General features: G+C 59.4%; 2 protein-coding genes across 7 annotated transcripts in view; one reads left to right on the plus strand and one right to left on the minus strand.

Moving 5' to 3' along the window:
• Positions 1 to 8508, plus strand: part of Klc3 (kinesin light chain 3) — a 30850-nt gene extending 22342 nt beyond the window's left edge. The window contains exons 1-13 of one of the 3 annotated variants that reach the window (XM_033765849.1): positions 3330 to 3351; positions 3632 to 3891; positions 4464 to 4694; positions 4839 to 4908; positions 5490 to 5703; positions 6196 to 6283; positions 6356 to 6457; positions 6813 to 6986; positions 7526 to 7616; positions 7695 to 7735; positions 7808 to 7914; positions 8019 to 8082; positions 8164 to 8508. In XM_033765849.1, coding sequence (XP_033621740.1) covers positions 3634 to 3891; positions 4464 to 4694; positions 4839 to 4908; positions 5490 to 5703; positions 6196 to 6283; positions 6356 to 6457; positions 6813 to 6986; positions 7526 to 7616; positions 7695 to 7735; positions 7808 to 7914; positions 8019 to 8082; positions 8164 to 8235 — 1512 coding nt within the window. In that variant the 5' untranslated portion in view covers positions 3330 to 3351; positions 3632 to 3633 and the 3' untranslated portion in view covers positions 8236 to 8508. The other 2 variants (XM_033765848.1, XM_010614632.3) reach the window with 2 other exon arrangements.
• The window catches only part of Ercc2 (ERCC excision repair 2, TFIIH core complex helicase subunit), a 13673-nt gene continuing 1365 nt past the window's right edge, over positions 7821 to 20128 (minus strand). For 2 of the 4 annotated variants that reach the window (XM_010614633.3, XM_010614636.3), the window contains exons 3-24: positions 18997 to 19074; positions 18860 to 18922; positions 18604 to 18717; positions 16417 to 16533; positions 16213 to 16329; positions 15962 to 16085; positions 15783 to 15879; positions 15564 to 15697; positions 15328 to 15496; positions 14046 to 14164; positions 12314 to 12383; positions 12168 to 12237; positions 11963 to 12064; positions 11222 to 11285; positions 10679 to 10800; positions 9653 to 9745; positions 9493 to 9565; positions 9345 to 9415; positions 9122 to 9265; positions 8881 to 9024; positions 8643 to 8747; positions 7908 to 8012 (exon numbers count right to left, since the gene is read on the minus strand). In XM_010614633.3, the coding sequence (XP_010612935.1) occupies positions 8655 to 8747; positions 8881 to 9024; positions 9122 to 9265; positions 9345 to 9415; positions 9493 to 9565; positions 9653 to 9745; positions 10679 to 10800; positions 11222 to 11285; positions 11963 to 12064; positions 12168 to 12237; positions 12314 to 12383; positions 14046 to 14164; positions 15328 to 15496; positions 15564 to 15697; positions 15783 to 15879; positions 15962 to 16085; positions 16213 to 16329; positions 16417 to 16533; positions 18604 to 18717; positions 18860 to 18922; positions 18997 to 19074 (2178 nt within the window). In that variant the 3' untranslated portion in view covers positions 7908 to 8012; positions 8643 to 8654. The other 2 variants (XM_010614634.3, XM_010614635.3) reach the window with 2 other exon arrangements.

A 20128-nucleotide genomic window follows, 5' to 3' on the forward strand; every position in this document is an offset into this window, starting at 1 on the left:
TGTGCGCTGACGGCTGGCTGCGGTGAGGTGGCCTGGTTTGGGGACCTCCTGCCAGAGGGCGTGAGATGGTGTTTGAGACTGGTGTGTGCGCAGGAGAGTGTCAGGCTGTGACGCCGCGGGTGTGACAGGGAGCGGCTGTGACCTGTGATGGGGAGCAGGGACGGAATGCCGTGGGTGACCTCCGGCTGTGTCTGCAGTGTGTGTGTGTGCGCCCGTGTGTGCGCGTGTGCTGGGAGTTGGACTGTTCTTAGGACTGTGGGTATGTGACACATCGTGTGAAGGGACAACTTTCGTGTGCACGTGTGGCTGTGTGGATGACCAGTGGTGGCGCTGCCGAGGATTAGGCGTGTGTGGTGTGCACTATGCGGTCTTCCTGCTGGTGGCACAGCGCGTTTGGGGTGTGGGGTGGCACTGGGTCAGGATAAGTGCCTGCTGCTGACTTTCTGGTTGTGTGTCATCGTGTGTGATCGTGCATGGGCTGCTGTGGCTGTCTGGAAGCTGGGCTGCACCAAGGGACCTTGTGTGGAAACAGGCCGGCTGGGATGTGGAGGTGTGTGGGGAGAGGAAGTGGGGTGGTGTGCTGTGCAGCGGAGACCTCAGTGTGGGGCTAAGTGTGAGAGATGGAGCCAGGTGTGTGTGATCTAAGCACTCAGTAGGCTGAGGCAGGAGGATCTCAAATTTGAGGCCAGCCTGGGCTACACAGCCAGAGCATGTCTCAAAGATAATAAAATAATAATAATAACTAATAATACTAAAGGTGGGGAAGGGCATCTGAGTGACGCATGGCTGGGATTCTCCGTGTGGGTGACAGGTGTCAGCCATGGCCGAGATTGTGAGTGGTGCGGCAGGCACTGTTCCATTGGCAACACTGGGTGAACAGTGGTAGTAGTTGTCAGGGTGGCTCCTGATGACTGTGTGCCATTTACGAAGCTTGTGTGAAGTGTGACACACACACACACACACACACACACACACACACCTCTACAGAAAGGGCCTCGAATCCACACAGTACCTGCCTTACAGTGATTCCACTTAGACTTCTGGCATGATGACGGTGTGGGAGTGATGTGTGTTCACTAGGAACTGTACTCGAATGGTGAATCTGGGGTTTTTTCCCAGCCACTAGTATGTGCCACAGTAATTTCTCCCGAGGCGGGGCAGGGGTCACGAAAGCAGCTCCCACCCGGCCCTGGATCCTGAGGGGAAAGAATGAATTCAGTGCATTTTTAGCCTCAGTTATTTTAGGCTCCCGTGGGGCTGTGGGGATGGGGCCCATAGCAGTTGAGGAGCATGTGTACACACACACACACACACACACACACACACACACACGCACATACACACACACCTGTGCACAGGGAGCCAGTGGTAGCCACCAAGGGCCTGCAGTGGGGGGACATGGGCCCCCCTGCAACAGTGTCAGGGAGCCCAAGTCCCACCATCTGCCCATACATGTGTCTGTGTGTTCATGGGTAGGTGTGCAAGTCCCTGCTGGCCACACGGGAGTGGAGAGGATGGGTTAGAGGAAATGGGGCAGCTGGGGGCATCCACAGGGAATCCTGGGTGTCTTGGAGGGGCTCAGGTGCTTGGGGGGATCCTGGTGCGTGTGGGGGAGAGGAAGTGACATGCATAAGCGCAGCTTGGGGCCTGAGGGATTTGGGATTCAGTTGTATTTTGGGAGGTAAGGGCTATGGGGGTGGTAAGACGCAGTTTCTGTGAGTTGGCTTTTCTATCTTTCTTTTTTTGCTTGTTTGTTTGAGACAGGGTCTCACTGTGTAGTTTAGGCTGGCCCTGAACTCACTATGTAGCCCAGGCTGACCTCGAACTTATGGCGAACCTCCTGCCTCAGGTTCCCAAATTCTGAGATAACAGCCATGTACCATGGGGCCTGTCTGGCTTTTATTTCTAAGAGGAGAATCTATCTGTGTTGGGCTGTATTTCCAAGAGGGAAGTGTACAGGTGTTGTTTCTTTTTCTTTTCTTTTCTTTTTTCTCAAGATGTTGTTTCTGACAGGAAAATGTCAGTGTGTGCCTGAACTGCTCTGTTGCATTAGATTGTATTTCTGGAAGGAGAATGTGGATGTGTATAAATATTTGTGTTGTTTTAAAGTCCTAGGAATTGAACCCAGGACCTGGCACCTGCTAGGCAATCACTCCAGCCTGGAGTTACATCTTCAGCCCTTTTACTTTTTGAGACAGGGTCTCCATAATTTGCATGAGCTGGGTTCAAATTTGTAATCTTCCTGCCTCAGCTTTCTAAGTAGCTGACAAAATAGGCAAGCATTACCACACTCAACATTGAACTGTATTTTTTTATTTTTCTTTTCGTTTTTGTTTTTTGGTTATTTGAGACAGGGTCTCACTATGTAGGTGAGACTGACCTGGAACTCACAGTGTAGCCTAGGCTGGTTTCAAACTAGCAACAATCCTCCTGCCTCAGCCTCCCAAGTGCTGGGATTATAGGTGTGTGCCACCATGCTCGGTTTGAACTATTTTTTGTTTTTTGAGACAGGGTTTCATTATGTAGTTCAAGTTGGCCTCAGATTCACTATAGCTCCAGGTTGGCATTGAACTCATGGTGACTCTCCTGCCTTAGCCTTCCAAGTACTGGGATTACAGGTGTGCACCACCATGTCTGGCTAAGAGCTGTATTTTTATGAGAAGTATGGATGTGTTTTATTTCTAAGACAAGAACGTGTATTATGTTGAACTTCTAATGAGGGAAAGTGTGTGTGAGAAAAGATGAGTGTTGTGCTGTATTTATAAAAAGGAAGTGTGCATGTGTGAGTTGTATTTCTGAGAGAGGTGTGTTCTGCTGTCCCTTGGAGTATATTTGTGTGTGTCTGAGGCGTGTGGGGTACCCTAGCTACTGCTCTGGTCACCCACGCAGGGCCACGCAAAATCCCTCCTGTGGGACCACCAGGACCAGGCTTCAACCTTTGCTGTGACATCCAGGCCGCATCTGCGGCACGTGTGTCCTAACAGGCCCTGGGCTGGCGGCGCAGCCCGTGGAGGAGGGTGGAGCCCCTGTGCCCTCCGGGTCTGTCAGGCCCACAGCACAAGGGCCTTCTCCTGTCCCCCGACCCAGAGGCTCCCAGCTTCCGGCGCCCAGCCCCTGGCCCTGTCCTGGGCCCCACCCGCCCCCAGTGGCTTGACTGGTTCCCAACAAAAGCACCCTAAGATGAGCTCACGGGAGAGGCGGCCGCCTCCACTGGCCCCGCCCCGCACGCCCGGCGCCGCCCGCTCTCCCTCCCCCTCCCGGAGTTTTAGCTCCGGGCCCGGGCGTCTGGGGACCTGGGGGCGGGGAGGGCCGGCCAGGTGAGCCGAGGCCCGTGGGGGCACCTGCAGCCAGGTGCTTGCCCTCTTGGTTAACCCCACATAGTAGGAGTTTGGAGCTGTGGTCGGGGCAGAGCTGTGGGTCCCCAGGACAAACTCAGGTGGCCTGGATATTCCCGGATGAGCGCTGGCGAGGCCAGGTGCAGGGCCAGGCGCTGGCTGGGATGGATGGGGCGGAGGCAGAGGCGCGGCCCGGACCGGGGACATCCGGGGAGCTGGTAGGGGGACAGTTGGGAATCTGCGGCCGGTGATGGGCTCATCTGGCCCTGACAGTGACCCCTCCACACCCACCCCAGCCATGTCCGTGCAGGTGGCAGCCCTCGGCGGCATGGGGCTGGGCCCCGAGCGTCTGAACCCGGAGGAGCTAGTGAGGCAGACCAGGCAGGTGGTACAGGGGCTGGAGGCGCTTCGGGCAGAACACCGCAGCCTGGCCGGGCACCTAGACGAAGCGCTGGCGGGTCGGGGCCCGGTAGGTGGCTTGGAGCTGCTGGAAGAGAAGCAGCAGGTGGTGAGCCACTCGCTGGAGGCCATCGAGCTGGGGCTAGGAGAGGCCCAGGTAAGAACCGGCCAGGTGGGGGGCTCCGGCCCGGGGAATGGGCTTGGGCCCAGGGAGGAGGGCGGCCGGCCTGGGTGGGGGGAGATCTGGGGAACCAGGCCTGGAATGAGAAGCCTCAGGCCAGAGACGTGGTGCCCAGGCAGCATGTGGGGGGTTGTGTGCGTGTGTCACTGAGGACTGAACCCAGCAGTGCTCGACTGCCCAGCTACATTCCCAGCCCTTTTCAGTTTTTCTTTTGCGATAGGGCTTCACTAAGTGGCTCGGGCAGGACTTGAACTGGCAATCCTCCTGCCTCAGCCTGCCAAAATGCTGGGATTATGGGTGTGCACCACCCCCAGCTAGAGGATGCTTTTGTGTGTTCCAGGCACCCCCAAACCAGATGGGCCCCTCTTGTAGAACTGAGAGCCCTGGGGTGACTGAATTGGTAGTGAAACCAGAGCGGCCGGGGGAGCCCCTGGGCATCCCTGGAGCTGCACAGGCAGAATCTCTGCAGAATCTGGGGTCCTGGATAGACGGGGTGCTCGGGGCCAGGGCAGTCTGGCCAGTCTGGAAGTGTGGTCCCTCCCCACCAGGTGCTGTTGGCCCTGTCGGCGCACGTGGGCTCGCTGGAGGCTGAGAAGCAGCGGCTGCGGGCGCAGGCTCGGAGGCTGGCGCAGGAGAACTCGTGGCTGCGTGAGGAGCTGCAGGAGACCCGGCAGCGGCTGTGGGCCAGCGAGGCGGCTGTGGCCCAGCTGGAGGAGGAGAAGAACCACCTCCAGTTCCTGGGGCAGCTGCGGCAGTATGACCCCCCCGAGGAGAGCCAGGTGCTGTAGATCCTCCTTGGGCCCCCCCCCAAGCCCATCAGAACTCCAAAGAAGCCCCCAGTCCTCCCCACACACCAGGCCTAGTTGGGACCCCATCTCCCAGAAGCCCCAGGCTCACTGCTCCCCACTCCCACCCTTCCGCAGCGACCGGAGTCCCCCCCTCGCCGAGACAGCCTGGCCTCCCTGTTCCCCAGCGAGGAGGAGGAGCCGAAAGGTGGGTGTGGGGGCCCCAGGACAGCAGGTGGAGGCTGTCTCCCAGGACTCTGGGCAGGAGGATGAGGCAGGTGGCCGTGGTAGTGGGGAGAGCTGGCAGTTAAGGCGGGAGGCTGGCAGGGCAGGGGCCCTGTGACCTTGACCCTATGAACCAAGTGGGATTAATTCACATCCCAAGGGGCAGGTGGGCGGGCAGGCAGGCATTTCTGTCCCCCAGCCAGGACACATCCCATCCCATCAGCCAGGTACACACTTGTGATTTCCATCTCAGAAGTCAGCCCAGGAGCTGGGTGTGGTAGCTGGGCTGGGTGTGGTAGCCTGACTGCAATCCCAGAACTCTGGGAGGCTGAGGCAGGAGGGTGGCAACTTTGAATCCAGTCCAGGCAACTATCAACTTGGTGAGACCTATCTCAATAAAAAAATGCAGTGTAGGGGGACCTGGGGGTATAGCTCAATGCCCTGGTTTCAATGCCTAGAATAGAAACAAACGAACAAAAAAAAGGTCAATTCAGGGCCCACAGTCCTGGCAAGGCTGCTGTAGTGGGGAGGCCTACAGTGACTCAGTTCACCTCTCCATTCCAGAGGCAGCAGGAGCAGCAGCAGCCCAGCAGGGTGGCTACGAGATCCCGGCACGGCTGCGGACCCTGCACAACCTTGTAATCCAGTACGCGGGCCAGCAGCGCTATGAGGTTGCCGTGCCCCTGTGCCGCCAGGCCTTGGAGGACCTGGAACGCAGCTCAGGCCACTGCCACCCTGACGTGGCCACCATGCTCAACATCCTGGCCCTGGTGTACCGGTGAGATAGCAACTGGCTGGGCAAGAAGGGCAGGGACCCGTGTGGGTGGCAGTGGGAGGATCCTGGCGTCCCCTTCACCATTACACAGCATCTGGAGTGGCTGTGGGGTGGGGAATGGGATGGTGACAGGAAAATGCGGGGAGAGAGGCTGGAGATCTGGGGAAGTGGCTGAGGCTCGGGCAGAGGTCTCGGAGCCAGGCATGTTGTAATCCCAGGCTGAGGCGGGAGTACAAGTTCGAGCCCAGCCTGAGTGACTCAGTGACCCTGTCTCAAACAAAAAAGGGCTCGGATGTAGTTCATGGCGAAGGCCCCGGCTCAAACCCCACTACTGCAAAAACAAAAATAACAAAAAAACAGAGTGTGGTTCTAGCCAGAGGCTTGGCCAAGTCTTGGGAAACAGAGCCCCAAAATGGGCAGCTGGGGGCTGCCACCCATGTCCTGCTCAGCCTGTGGCCCCAGCCTGGCCAATCCCCTCCACCCATGGCCCTGCAGGGACCAGAGCAAGTACAAGGAAGCCACGGACCTTCTCCACGATGCCCTGCAGATCCGGGAACAGACGCTGGGGCCTGAGCACCCTGCGGTAAGTGAGGTCCAGGGGGTAAGGGAGCCTGCTCCTGCCCATCTCTACTCTGCGCCACCCTCTTGCCTGCAGGTGGCCGCAACCCTCAACAACCTGGCAGTCCTGTATGGGAAGCGTGGGCGGTACCGGGAGGCGGAGCCCCTGTGCCAGCGCGCCCTGGAGATCCGGGAGAAGGTGCGCCCTCCTGCCGTGTGGTGAGACCCTTGTCTTTGTGCTGAACTTCCCGCACTGACCCGGATCCCGTGGTGCCTCTGGTAGTGTGCCCTGCATCAGAGCCCAGACTGCCAGTCCCCTGGCCGCCACCCTTGACCGGACTTCCATTTTTTTGCTCTCAGCCTGACCTCTACTCCCCTCCTATCAACCTGGTCCTGCCTTTCCCCAACCTGACCTACTCCCATCCTACCTGTACCCCTGAATCACCACGTGGCCTCACGTCACTCTCCACTTCGATGCCTTAATCCCAAACTCAGGACCCTACATGGCAGCAACATCATGTGGCCCAGTGACCACTTATGACCCCCAATCCCAGGTCCTGGGCGCCGACCACCCGGATGTGGCTAAGCAGCTCAACAACCTGGCCCTGCTCTGCCAGAACCAGGGCAAGTTTGAGGACGTGGAGCGGCACTATGCAAGGGCCCTGAGCATTTACGAGGCCCTGGGGGGCCCCAACGACCCCAATGTGGCCAAGACCAAGAACAACCTGGTGAGGGCCGCAGGCTGCGAGCGGCTGCTGGGCTCCTGCCCTGGGTACCCAGAGAAACCCGACAGGCACTGGGAGGCTGAGGCACCGGGAGCTGTCCTAGCAGGGCCTGGGCGGGAGGAGGCCCTGGGCACCGAGGACCAGGAGCACCAGGTCCAGAGCAGGTCGAGCACAGAGGAAGCTGGCGAGGTGGCCGGGACAGTGCAGCCCCAGATCTTTATTGGCTGACGGCGGATAACCCCTTCCTTAGTTAGCACTTTGCCTTCTGAGGTAAGAGTTGTGGTCACCGCTGGTTGGCACAGGAGGAGATGGAGGCGCAGAAGTGTCACTAGCCAGGGGAGAGTGGGGACAGGAAGCCACCTGCCCTGCTCCAGGTGGATGGGGAGCCCAGCCTCCTCCTGAGCTGGCGCTGGAGGAAGGGATGGCAGGAGGGATCAGGGGGGTGCCTCCTCCTGAGCTGGCGCTGGAGGAAGGGATGGCAGGAGGGATGGCAGGGCAGGGGTCCGGAGATGCCCCAGACGACCCCACTGTGCCCCCTGCAGGCCTCCGCCTACATAAAGCAGAACAAGTACCAGCAGGCCGAGGTGCTGTACAAGGAGATCCTGCGTCCGCAGGACCTGCAGGGCCTGCTCGGTAAGCTGCGCCCTCCCTGCCACCTCCCAAGGGGCTTCTGTGCCATGTCCCCGCTCATGTCCTCATCTGTCCCCCCAGGAGGTCCGGGCACAGGCACGGCTGGTGACGCAAAACAGGAGGTGAGGAAGGGCTGGGCCCCGGGGTGGAGACGGTCCCTCGGGGTTGGGGACCAACCAGTGTCCCCTCCGCAGACCCTTCCTCGGAGCAGCTCGTTCTCTAAGCTACGCGAGTCCATCCGGCGAGGCAGTGAGAAGCTGGTCTCCCGGCTCCGAGGCGAGGGCCTGGCAGGGGCGGCCGGGTGAGTGCTGGACTCCGTCCCCAGAGCCCTGCCGTCGGCAGAACCTGGTGTGTCCCGCTCAGGACCCTCCCGGGGTTCACCATTCCCCCTGGCCCCGTCTGCAGGATGAAGAGAGCCATGTCACTCAACGTGCTGAACGTGGATGGGCAGAGGGCCGCGGGGACGCAGGTGAGGGACACACGGCCGGCTGGGGGGACAGGCGGTGACAGAGCTCTGCCTGCCTGTGCTCACCCTTGTGCCTGTCCCCAGCTCCCTAGCCGGCCCCTGGGCGAGGCCTCTCGGACCTTCAGCGCCAGCACCCAGGACCTGAGTCCCCGCTGAGGTGGACAGGACAGAGTTGCTGCAGACTCTCAGGAAGGGGTGGGAGGACCGGTGACATCCACCTCTGGCACATCCTGACACCCCACCTGGGTGCCCCGGGTGTGCTTCCCACCTCCCTCCCTCCTGTGATTAAATTCTGTAGATGTGGCAATGAGGAATGTCCTCCTGAGGGTCCCAGGCGGGGCCCCTGTGAGCCAGGCAAGACTCGGGAGAGCCGGGCGTGGTGGCACACAGGTATAATCCCAGCACTCGGGAGGCTGAGGCAGAAGGACTGCCAAGAGTTTGAGGCCAGCCTGGGCTACATACTGAGGTCAAGGTTTGCTTGGACTACATAGTGAGACTATCTCACTATGTCTCAAAAAAACCAAAGAAACTAACAAGATTCGTGAGTCCCCGGGTACCTTTACCTCGCGCCGGGCTCACAGCTGCTGTGCGATCTGCTCTATCCTCTGCAGCGTCTCCTCAGACTCCAGCTGCTCCAGGCTCAGCAGGGACAGGCCCAGCTGGTCCTCCTGCAGGGGACAGGGAGGTGTCAATGGGGACTGTGGTCTGAGACCCGAGGGCCAGGATGTGGAAATTTGGAAATGTTCTTAAAGCCAGAGAGAGCACCCCTCACACAGAACAGGCCAGAGGGAGGGGGCTCACCCGGTGGAAGGGCTGCGCCATCTGCCTCAGGAAGTACTTGGCCACCTGGACCCCCTCGTCCACTGTGAGGTTGAGGTTGGCATCCGTGAGGTGCTCCTGGATCCAGCGCGGCAGCTTGCCCCGCTTGTCCACCCGGGCAAAGCGCTGGGGAGGAGGAGGGGGCCGGCGTCATGTCCCGGCCCTCCAACCCTCCCGGCCCCCAGAAGATGGCTCGGAGGTGAGGTGGGTCCCGAACGCCCACCTTGTCAGCGAAGACCATGAGGCCGTAGTCCGTCTTGCCCCGGATGGCCCGGCCCACACACTGGGCCGCGTGGCGCATGGCATCGAAGGTGAGGAAGTCGTTCTCGCGGATCTGGAACTGGTCCCGCAAGTACTCCAGGCGCGCCTGCAGGCGGGGGACCAGGCTGCCTATGTGCCCCGCCGTGCCGTGCCCTGCCCTCCCACCCCAGCGGCCAGTCACCCACCTTGAGAATGCGGCTCTGGGTGTAGACGTAGGGGACACCGAACATGATGACGGCGCGGCCGTAGTGGTGCACTGCGGCGGAGGGGCGGGGTCAGGGTTGCTCAGGCCGGGCTGTGCTGGGGACCCCGAGGGGAGACCAGACCACTCACCAAAGTCGATCCCCTCGGACACCTTGCCTCGAGCCACAGACAGCAGGATGGCCCCGCGGCCGTTCTCGCAGGCCTGGGGGTGGGGACGGAGGCGCAGGCCATGTCACTCCTGTCCCCTCCACACAGCCTCCGCAGCCCCTGCCCCAGACCGTATTCTCACCTCCTGGTACTTCTCCAGGGCAACACTGGTTTCAGCCCCATCCTGGGTCTCGATGAAGAGCAGCTTGTTCCTCTGGATGTTTTCCAGGATGCCCTGGGGAGGGACAGGGGCCGGGCCGGCAGTGCTGGGGTAGAGCACATGGTTAGCCCACCCTACCATGGCCGACTATGCGAGGGGCCTGCCCACTGCAGTCTCAGGGAGGGAGGAGACAGCTGGCCAGCCCCACGGCAGTGAGCCGAGTGGGAGGGAGCAGGCCAGTAGGGGGCACACGGCCCAGGCGCCTGGGGCCCAGGGAGTGGCTGTGTGCCAGGCAGATCCCAGGAGAGGCTGCTGAGTGCACGCCCAGCCCCACAGCAGAGGGGCAGAGAGGGGTCCAGAGCACCCAGGCCCCCATGCAGCTGCGGGGGGGAGCTCTCCTCCGGAAACAGCACAGAAGCAAGTGGGTTTGCAGATGGGAAGGGGTGACCCTAATGCCTCCTCACACCTTCCCAAGGTGAGCTCCAGGCCCCTCACAGACACAGATGTGACAAGGACCTCAGAGTACCCAGGAGGAAACTCAAGGGGTCTTAAGTGGGACACAAATGGCCCTTGGGCTCAGAAGGCCTCTTTCTCATTATACAGAGCCAGGGCCCTGGGAGGGGCAAGCTCCCCATGCCTGGGCCTGCCCTGTTCACCAGGAAGCCGTGCTTGTCCTCAGCCAGCTGAGCCCAGAGAGGGTCCAGGTGTCTCCCCCAGCTCCCCACGGGGGTGACCCTGCCTGCAGAACGCCTGCCCCACCACAGGCTCTCCAGACCCTTCCCCAACAGCGGCATTTCACACAAGCAGCATGTGCTGGGGGGACCCCAAAAGGACCACAGAGTGGGGGTGCCTCTGAGGCTGTGCCAGGCAGGCTACTGAGTTCCGAACCTGGCAGGTGCAGGGATGGGGCTGGGTACCACCTACTCCAAAGGCTGGACGCTGTCCTGTCATGTGACCCCCCTGGGCAGAGCAGCGCGAACATCACCCGGGATGGAGAAGGCAGCGTACCTGCTCATACCAGGAGGCTACAGTGCTCTCCATGTACTGGTAGCTGGTGAAAAAGGCCACGATGCCATCGGGGACCACAGCCGACATCTCCAGCAGGAGGTTCCCATAGTTCCGGATCACGGCTGTGGGGGGCCAAAGGTTGAACCCTCTCCTGCCCGGGGCTTCCCTCCTTACTGACTTGAACCTGGAGCCCACAGCCACTCCACAGAGGCTGGGTAGAAGGTGGCTACCAGATACCCGGCCTCTCCTCCCTCCTGGCCTCTGAGGAGAGTAGTGGCCACCCGACTGGTCACAGCCAGTGACACGAGTGCAGAAAGGGCTGTGTCACCTGCGGCGAGTGACCTTAGGAGCCAGGACACAAAGGGGGGTCTCCCCCATGGTCACGTGGTCCTCCTGTCACCATTCCCAGGCCTCCCACAACACCCAGACACCAGAGCTAGACACTCTCTTAGGGGAGGATTTGGGGGTGTCTGTGGCAGCATGACCTCGCCCTTCTGCCACCTCTCCTCTCGGGACCCACAGATGGCACCCCCGGCTGTGTACCAATATCTTCCCGGGTCTCAAATTTGGAGCTGATGGCCACCTGGTCATTCCCGCGGCTGATGATCTGGAGCAAGCAGAAGGTTATGTGTCAACAGTGAGGCAGCGGCCCAAGTGCCACCAGCCTGCTACTGCCACTCAGCTTTGTACGGACTGTGTCACTAGGGCACCCTCAGCCACCTTTTACCTGTGTTACAGGGATGGATGACCCAGGCCCAGAGAAGGCGGGTTACCTGCCCAGGGTCATGCAGCGTATCAACCCCCGAGAAAGCGGAGTCTGGCCTTACTTCTCAGCGACAGCTGCCGTCGGGCAGCCCGATCCCAAACACTGCCTCACCAGGGCCCCCATGGCAGCCCTCACCACCAGCAGGCAGTGGGTGGTCATCACCAGTGCACAGGTCCAGACAGGCAATTCCGGAAATCAAAAGCTCAGAAAACATTTTCTTCTAAGCTCAGCACAAAGTCACCCCTAAGTGTGGAGCGGCCTGACAGGCCCGGCGGTGTGACGCTTCCCAAGTTCTGGGAGCCGTACCCCTGGCCTCTTCAGAACCCTTTGCAATGGATGAGGGCTGTGACCAGGAGGGCAAACGCCACTGGGCACCTGCCTCTCCCTTTGCCAGGCCTGGGCAATGCAAGCGTTTTATACCTTCCTCTCTAAACCCTCTCCCAGGCCCCAAAGACCAGGTGACATTCCCACCTCAGGGACGAGCACCGAGGCCGGGAGTCACTGGTGCTCCCACTCACCATGGGGCAGAGGCAGACCCGGGCCAGCGTCATGGTGAAGGTCGCCATGGTGACGGGGTGGAAGTCCAGGATCTTGGGGTAGATGTCCAGCGGGGACAGTGTCTGTAGTGGGGGTGGCAAGAGGGTTTGCAGCCACACTGGGCAGTGAGCAGGACCCCCATGGTGAAGGGCTGGGGACTGGACGGGACACAGAAAGGGTCCTTACCCCAGAGGTGATGATGACAGACTGGAAGCGCTCGAACACAGGTTTGATGGCCAGGGAGGCGTCCATGCAGCTGAACAGCAGACAGGGCAGTGAGGACCAGGCCAGGCCAGCCCAAGGTCCACTCCCACCCCCGGGGCAGGGCCCACCTGAAGTGCAGCACGGGGTTGGCAATGGTCGGGGTCCTGTCATCGAAGGGCTCAATGATGATGGTGAAGCCTACAGGGCAAGGGCAGGTGAGAGCCTCGCTGCGGTCACAACACACCCAGACCGCATCCGAGGGAATACAGGGGACCAAGCCCGGTGCTCCAGCTCCAAACCCTGCACGGAGGCCCAGCCTGCTCTGCAGCACCCACTGCTGTGCAAAGGTGCATGGGCAGGTGTAGCAGAGCCCTGGGCTCTCAGCTCCCCACACTGCCAGCATCAGAGGGCATGAGGGGCCCCACCGCCTGCCTGCAAAACCCACCTGAAACCCAAGGCTTCCCCTGCCCCAACCGGTTCTGCTGCAGCCACAGAAACCCTGTGGAATCCCCATTTGGCTCCCGCCCCTTCCTCTCCGGCTTCCAGAATTAGCCCTGGGGCCCAGCGGGCGCCCTCACCTCAGCCTTGGCCCCTGCTGCCCTGGACATAGCCTGGGGAGCGTGTCCCAGGGTGGCCTGTTTGCTCCAAAGGCCTCCTCCGGGCAGCCCTGCCGGCCTGTGTGCTGCCAGCAAGAATTTTCTGGAATTCATGTGGCCGTGTATTTATTTGAGTCTTTCTTACTGGTTTTCCCTCCTAGAGCTTAACTTCCAAAAGGCTACAGGTGATTTTTGGTTTTCTATTTTTGCAGTGCTGGGCCAGGAACCCGGGGTCCCAGGGTACTAGACAGGCGCTGGGTCTCAGGCCACATCCCCAGCCCTGGAGGTGAGGTCTTTGGATTTTCAGCCGCTTCCACAGTGCTGGGCCCGGTGTCTGCTGCATATGCAGTTGCACTTAGAAATAAAGCCAGTCCCCGTGCCAGCCCTGTGCTGAAGACACAGCGGTGACAGAAGCTGGCAGTGCAGTCAGGAGGAGGTCCCAGTGCACTGAGCTGGGCCCTGCAGGGGAGGGATGACTTCCTGGAAGGGGTCTCTGCGAGCTGAGGAGTGAGGATGAAGGGACACGGCTGGGATGACGAGGCGGGAAGTGTGTGAGACAACAGGAGACGCTGGCAGACTGGAAATGCGGGGGGAAGAGCCGCCAGGGCCGAGCGGGAGGCCGGCAGAGAAAGGGTGGCAGCAGAAGGGCTCGCTGCAGGTGTGTGTGCACGTGCACACTCAGGGCACAGAGGACCCGTCCTCCTGCCCAGGTGAAGCCCAGGCCTGACCGGGTTTCCTGGACAGACCAGTAATCCACAGGGATGACACTGAGCTCGGTCAGCTTAATGCTGGGAAGGGGATGGAAACTAACCGGAGCCTCCCCCCCGCAGGCCAGAAATGCGAGCATCATCCTGTGCCCCTCACCCTGGTCTCTTCCTCCTGCACATCTGCAAAGCACCCTTCCTCTGTGCCTCGGTCCCCGCCCCTGCTCAGGTCCCTTCCTCCACCCCAACTGCTATCTCCAGTTCCTGCTAGGGGAACCCTTCTAAAGTGAAACCTGTCCTAGACCCTCCCTTCCCGAACCTGCCATCGGGTGCAGTGAGCCGAGCCCACAGCGGTCCTCGTCCTAGTCTCACACCAGGGCCCACCCCTGCTTCTCTCTGCAGGCACAAGGAGCCCTTGGAGATACAAATCTGAGCACGAGAGTCACTCAATGAGAACATAAAACAGGGCCAAATCCCAAGCCTGCTCCCGTGCCCGGGTCCCTGGCGTTCACTCTGATTTCTGCTGCGGGGGTGGCAGAGGCAGGAGGAGGCGCGCTTACCCTTGGCATAGGTGCTGACGAGGGTGGCGAAGTTAGCAAGGAGGGTGAGCGGGGAGAAGTCAGCGAGGTCGGCAATCTCCAAGGTGTGCAGGAGAGAGCGGAGGCGCTCGGCACAGAATCTGGGGAGGCGAGACCCGGTCGGGGCAGAGGGAGCAGGGTTAGGACCCTCGTCCTCAGTCGGGGCACGTGGCCACATCCCCCGGAACTTCTGCCCCCACGGAGCCCCAGTACACGGTGGCGCATACACAGCAGTGAGGCTGCACCCCGGTCACGCGGTCGCTCGTCACAGAGTCACACTAATCCCGCACGGCTTCAGGGCCACACCCTTACACCGAGCCTTACAGTGCTCCATGTCCAGAGGGACACAGCCCCCCACCCCAGGAGCCGGTCCTCTCTGCCCCCCCTCGGCTGTCCCTATCTGGGGGCGAGTCTGTTTTCCCCACTGGGCTGTGAGCCACATGCGGGCAGCCCTGGGCTGTCAGGGTCACTACTGTGTCCCCAGAACACTGCAGGTGTGTGAGGAACACGTCGTGAGTGACTGAGAGCCTCTCTGCCCTCACAAGACCCTTGCTGGGGTAGGGGGACAGGCAAAGCCACGTCATTCTACCCCAGGATCAAAGCAGCCAGGACTTCAGTCCCGAGAACCGCGCCGGGGCTGACTCCAGGGGACGCCTCGCTCAGAGCCTCTGTGCCCTCATCGGCAGCACGGTGCCCACACTGGGGACACCCGAGCTGGGGGGGGCAGTTATTTGCTTTGCTGCCTTTTCATAACTACCACGGGAAGCTGTGGGGTGCAGGTGACTCCCCACCCATTTGCAAAAGAAGAAACTGAAGGAGGAGAGACTTAAGACCCAAGGCAGCAAAGAGCAGGTACAGAGCCGCCCTCCTTCCCCAGCCCCAGCACCCGGCCTGCACTCGGGCCTGGTGGGGAAAGCGGTCCTGGCAGGAGACGCACTGGGGTAGGACAGGTCCCTCCAGCTCGGGTCCTGCCGGGCCTCACGGCTCTGCTCTCGGCTTCCATCGGAGCCCCTCTCCGCCTGTCTGGCAGACCCTCACCCATGCCCAGGGCAGGCTGGGGCTGGCGATGGCCTAGCACACGAGGCCCTAGCTTCTGTCCCCATGCCAAAGAAAGGGCATCAGCGCTGCTTCTCCCCCGCCCTGGGGTGGTGGGGCCTCCCACGGGAAAGGCGCCTTCATTAAACGACCGGCAAATGCTCTCATCCGGCTGTGCCGCCTGTGCGGTAGGACCGGCCAGGGCCTGGTGTCCCCTCCCGACGCACACCTGAGGGGCTTGCGCTGGATGCACACGCGCTGGGCCAGGCTGCTGAGGAAGGCGGGGGGCCTCTCCTGCACCACGTGCTGCACGCGCAGCCGCCACTTGACGAACTCCAGCAGCCGCCGCAGGAAGCCCAGGAAGTGCTCGGCCGTGCGGATGGAGCCGGGGACCGCCTCTGCAGGGAGTCAGGGTCAGTGCGGGGATGCGAGGCAGGTGGTGCTGGGTAGAGGGGCGGCGCTCACCCTGCAGCACCTCGGCGGGCAGCACGGGGTTGGCCAGGTGGGCGTCCGTCTCCCGGGCCGCGCTGGCTTCCCGCAGCCCCTCCACCAGCCGCTGGTACTCATCCCGCAGCCGCTGCTCATCGGTCTCCTTGATCCTGCGGGGAACCGAGCGGGGCTGGGACGGGCTGATGTACACGGGGGCCGCACAGGGAGTGGGGAGAGTACCGGCTGTGCCCGCACCTGAGCACCGTCTTCTGCAGGGTGTCCAGGTTGGCCTGGCAGCGGTCGAGGGTGCGGCGGGTGAGGTTGACGCTCATGGAGTCAATGCAGACGTTGTCTAGGGAGGGGGCGGCCGGGCTCAGGCAGGCTGGGGGGCAGGGACCAGGGCTGTCACCTGCGCACCCTGGCTCCCTCCTCACCGATGTTGTGGGCCTCGTCAAAGACCACGACAGCCTTGCGGGCCAGCTCCTTGGACACCAGGTCAGCGATCTTGGGGTCCAGGAGGTAGTGGTAGCTGTACACCACCACGTTGGCGTGCAGGATCTGGGGGGCGGAAGGGTACAGTTACTTTGGCCTGTCTGCCAGTGCCAACTTGAGTCCTGCCACTCTCCACTGCAACAGAAGTAGCACAAGGAAAGACAGGCACAGACAGTGGCAAACAGGCCCTTACCGAGTAGCGGGCCAAGAAGTACGGGCACCAACCCTGACGCTGCCCCAGGGCCTTCAGGTCGTCCAGGTTATAGATGCCAGCGGGAAGGGGCACCTGGCGCCCATGAGCATCAAACTCCTGGCCAAGGTGACAGGGTGGCGGGGGTCAGGGAGACTGGCTGCCCCACGCGCCTGGCCCCTCACCCCAGCCTGGGCCCCCAGACACCTCGTAGAACCGGCAGTGGGGCATGCTGGTGTCCTGCTGGTACTGTGCCCGCACGTAGGAGGCTGTGAGGCTGTGGCATTTCCCATCCACGTCTTTCCCAAAGCGCAGGGGTGTCACCTGGGGGCACGGGGACATCTCAGCGCAGAGACAGGCTGCCATCCCTCCACGCCTCACAGCTGGCCAGGACGCGAGGCCAGCTGGGATTTTTAGACAACAGAAACCTCAGCCTGTTTTGATATCAGTTAAGACAACCGGGATGGTACTGAGAGGCCTGAGGGGAGACAGTTACAACACAAGACCCAGGGAGCTGAGTCCTTAACCCAAAAAGTTTGGAGCCAGAAGTGTTTTTCAGACTGTGGAATATTTGCATACACATAAGATATGCTGGGGCTGGGATCCAAATCTAGACATGAAATTCACAATTTATGTTTCACATATACCTTGCACACACAGCCTGAATTTTACACAGTATTCTGAGAGCACCTGCATTTTGACTTTGTCATATGAGGTCAGGTGTGTTTTCCATTTGTGATGTCATGCTGGCCCTCAAAGTCTCAGATTCTGGCCTGGCATGGTGGCGCACACCTGTAATCCCAGAACTTGGGAGACCGAGGCAGAAGGATCACCAGGAGTTCAAAGCCAGTCTGCATTACATAGTGAGTTCAAGGCCAGCCTGAGCTATACAGCAAGACTTTGCCTCTAAACACCAAGGAAAAAAGTTTCAGATCTTGGAGCATTTTAATTTGGGACTTTTTGGATGTTCAACCTGTATTTTTTTTTTTTTCTTTTGGTACTGGGGATCAAACTCAGGACCTTGCACTTGCAAGACAGGTGTGGTGCCACGGAGCTAAATCCCCAGCCCTCAACCCATATTTTTAAAACATGAAGCTGTGGGCTAAGGTATAGCTCGGACGCAGGGCATTGCAGAGCATGCACAAGGCCTGGGCTCCACACCTAGCCCCACGAAAAGAAATTTTAAAATTACTGCTAAAGAAAATTCGTGTGGAGGTTGGCAATAGTTAACCTTGACTCGCCAGAATGCACGGATCCTTGCTCAGCGAGGTTGAAGAGACAGAGGGCTTCTGCCCCATAGTCTGAGAACCCGCTGCCTGGACCTGCTCTGGACCCTCCTCCCAGGCCTTTCCAGAGAGCAAAGCCTCTTCCTTCATTAGAGGGCAGCTCAGGGGCTGCAGCCCTTCTGCTCCCCCTTCCCCAGTGCATCAGCACCGACTTTGTTTTGTCGCCGTCAGCTGTATGTTCTTACAAATAATGTGCTGGATAAGTGCACTATGAGTTGTCACATGTCAGTGCCTAGAGCAGCGCCTGGTACACACTGAATACATCCGTTTTGTAATAGAATTTAAGTATTCTACACTGTATGTTATTATGTACACAAGTATCAGTTTTTTGTTTGTTTTTTTACCAGGGATCAGGTCTTTGTGCTTGCCAGGCAGGTGGTGGAACCACTGAGCTAAATCCCTGGCCCTTAACATCATCTTGAGCTACTTTTTTTGTTGTTGTTGTTACCAGGGATTGAACTTGGGACCTTGTACTTGCGAGGCAGATGGTGGAACCATGGAGCTAAATCCCTGGCCCTTATTTTTTTAAGATAGGGTCTCATTATGTAGTCCAAGTTGGCCTTGAGTTTATAATCCTCCTGTCTCAGGCTCCCAAGAGCTGGGATTAAAAGCATGTGCCTTGGGCCTGGCTTCATGATAATTTTTGACATTCTTTTAGCTCTTTGTATGTGTTCAGGGCTTCAACTACATCATCTCATTCAATCTCATCAACCTCATGAGGTACGAGCTTAATTGTCCCCATTTTATAGAAGGGAAGAGTGCAGCCCATGTGGCAGCTATCACGTGTCCAGAAGTGCACAGGAAGGGTCCCTGTAGCTGCACTCGCTGGGCAATGAAGGATAATCAGAAAGTGCAGTGGAAAGGCAATTCGTGCATGACCCCTCTGTACCCCCAGTAGGTCTGGTCCAGGAATCTGGGACACATGGCTGGGTGCCAGTTTCCTCAACCCCAAGCGGAGGCCCAGGGGCAGGAAAGGGGACTCACCTCGGGATGAATACACAGGTTCTTGCGGGAGCTCAGAGCCAGCCCCCAAAATGGCAGCTTCTCACTCCTGCTCCTTGTTTCCTCAACCCCAAGCGGAGGCCCAGGGGCAGGAAAGGGGACTCACCTCGGGATGAATACACAGGTTCTTGCGGGAGCTCAGAGCCAGCCCCAAAAATGGCAGCTTCTCACCCTCCTGCTTCTCATAGAAGTTGAGCAATTTGCGCAGCTCCTCAATCACCTGCTCAAGAGGTGGAGTGAGGGACTTGGCCTCACCGGAAGCACAAGTCCCTGCCAGCCCCCGCCCGCCCACCTCTTCTCCAAGGTCCCCCAGGCTGCTAAGAACCAACACTGGAAAGCGGGGGTCAGGATGGAGCACCCACCTTCTCAATCTCAGGCACAGTCCTGGAGCAGTAGATGAGTTTGGTCACTTCCAGTGGATAAGCCTGCCAAGGCCAAGCGGCTCAGTCCCCATCCAGCCCCGCACCGCTTTCCCCTCCGTGGCACAGGGCTCACTCACCCGCTGATAGGCCATGATCAGGGCCAGGAGAGACACTGTCTTCCCAGTACCTGAGGGCATCTCCAGGACCCCATGACCCTGTGTGTTGGGGCAGAAGAGGCAAGACACGGGCTCTCAGTACCTTGGGGTCACAAACTCTGGGGACCCCTCCCACATGCCACCACCAAGGAACAGCAGGACAACAGGGCAGTTAAAAGTCTGTACCTCGGTGGCAGGGGGTTTGAACCCCACTTCGGCCACTCTTTTTTCTGGTACCAGGGATAGAACTCAGGATCTTGTGCTTCCCAGGCAGGTGTGGCACTACTGAGCTACATCCCCAGCCCTGCCACTTTCTTGTCAAAGGTCTTAAGCAAATATCTTTACCATGCTGGGCTGCAGTACCCTCATCTCTAAAATGGTCCTAATAAGTTCTTACGCATAGCATCACTGTGAGGATTAATGAGAAATCATAGGTTCAAGGTATGACACAGTATCTGACAGTGAGTCCTTTAACTTAGCAAAAACTTTCACAGCACTGGGTGTAGTGGCTTGGGTCTATAACCCCAGCACTCCAGCCCTGTCTGGGCAATTTAGCAGCTTCATGAGACCCTCTCTCAAGTGAAAAATAAAAAAAGGGGCTAGGCGATATAGCTTAGTGTGGAGGCCCTGGGTCCAATCCTCAGTACTGAAAAACAAACTTGCACAGCACTTCCTGTGTTTAGTGTTGTTTATATCAGTGTCTTTCAACCTCTGCTCTACTGACATCTGGGAACGGAAAACACTTGGTTATGGGGGCTCTAACTGCACAGTAAGTTTTCAGCAGCTTCCACAGCTTCTACTTACTTGCTAGGTGTCAGGAGCCCTGCCCCTGCACTGGTGTGACAAGCAGCATACCTTTAGCCATTGCCAAATGTCGTCCTTGGGCATCAAAGTCACTCACACACACACACACCCCGGCAGAGAACTGCTCACTCTACTGTATGCAGTCACATGACCCTCACAACCTATGAAGTAGGTACTGTCACTACCGCCCCAGCTCTTCTTTCTTCCATTTTTAAAAATGGTACTGGGAGGGGCCTAGGATTTAGCTCAGTGGTTCCACCACTTGTCTCGAAGCCCAAGGACCAGAGTTTGATTCCTGGTAACAAAAAAA

Source organism: Fukomys damarensis, unplaced genomic scaffold, assembly GCF_012274545.1.
Source record: "Fukomys damarensis isolate Sample0158 unplaced genomic scaffold, DMR_v1.0_HiC HiC_scaffold_19, whole genome shotgun sequence".
In the NCBI taxonomy this organism is placed as follows: domain Eukaryota; kingdom Metazoa; phylum Chordata; class Mammalia; order Rodentia; family Bathyergidae; genus Fukomys; species Fukomys damarensis.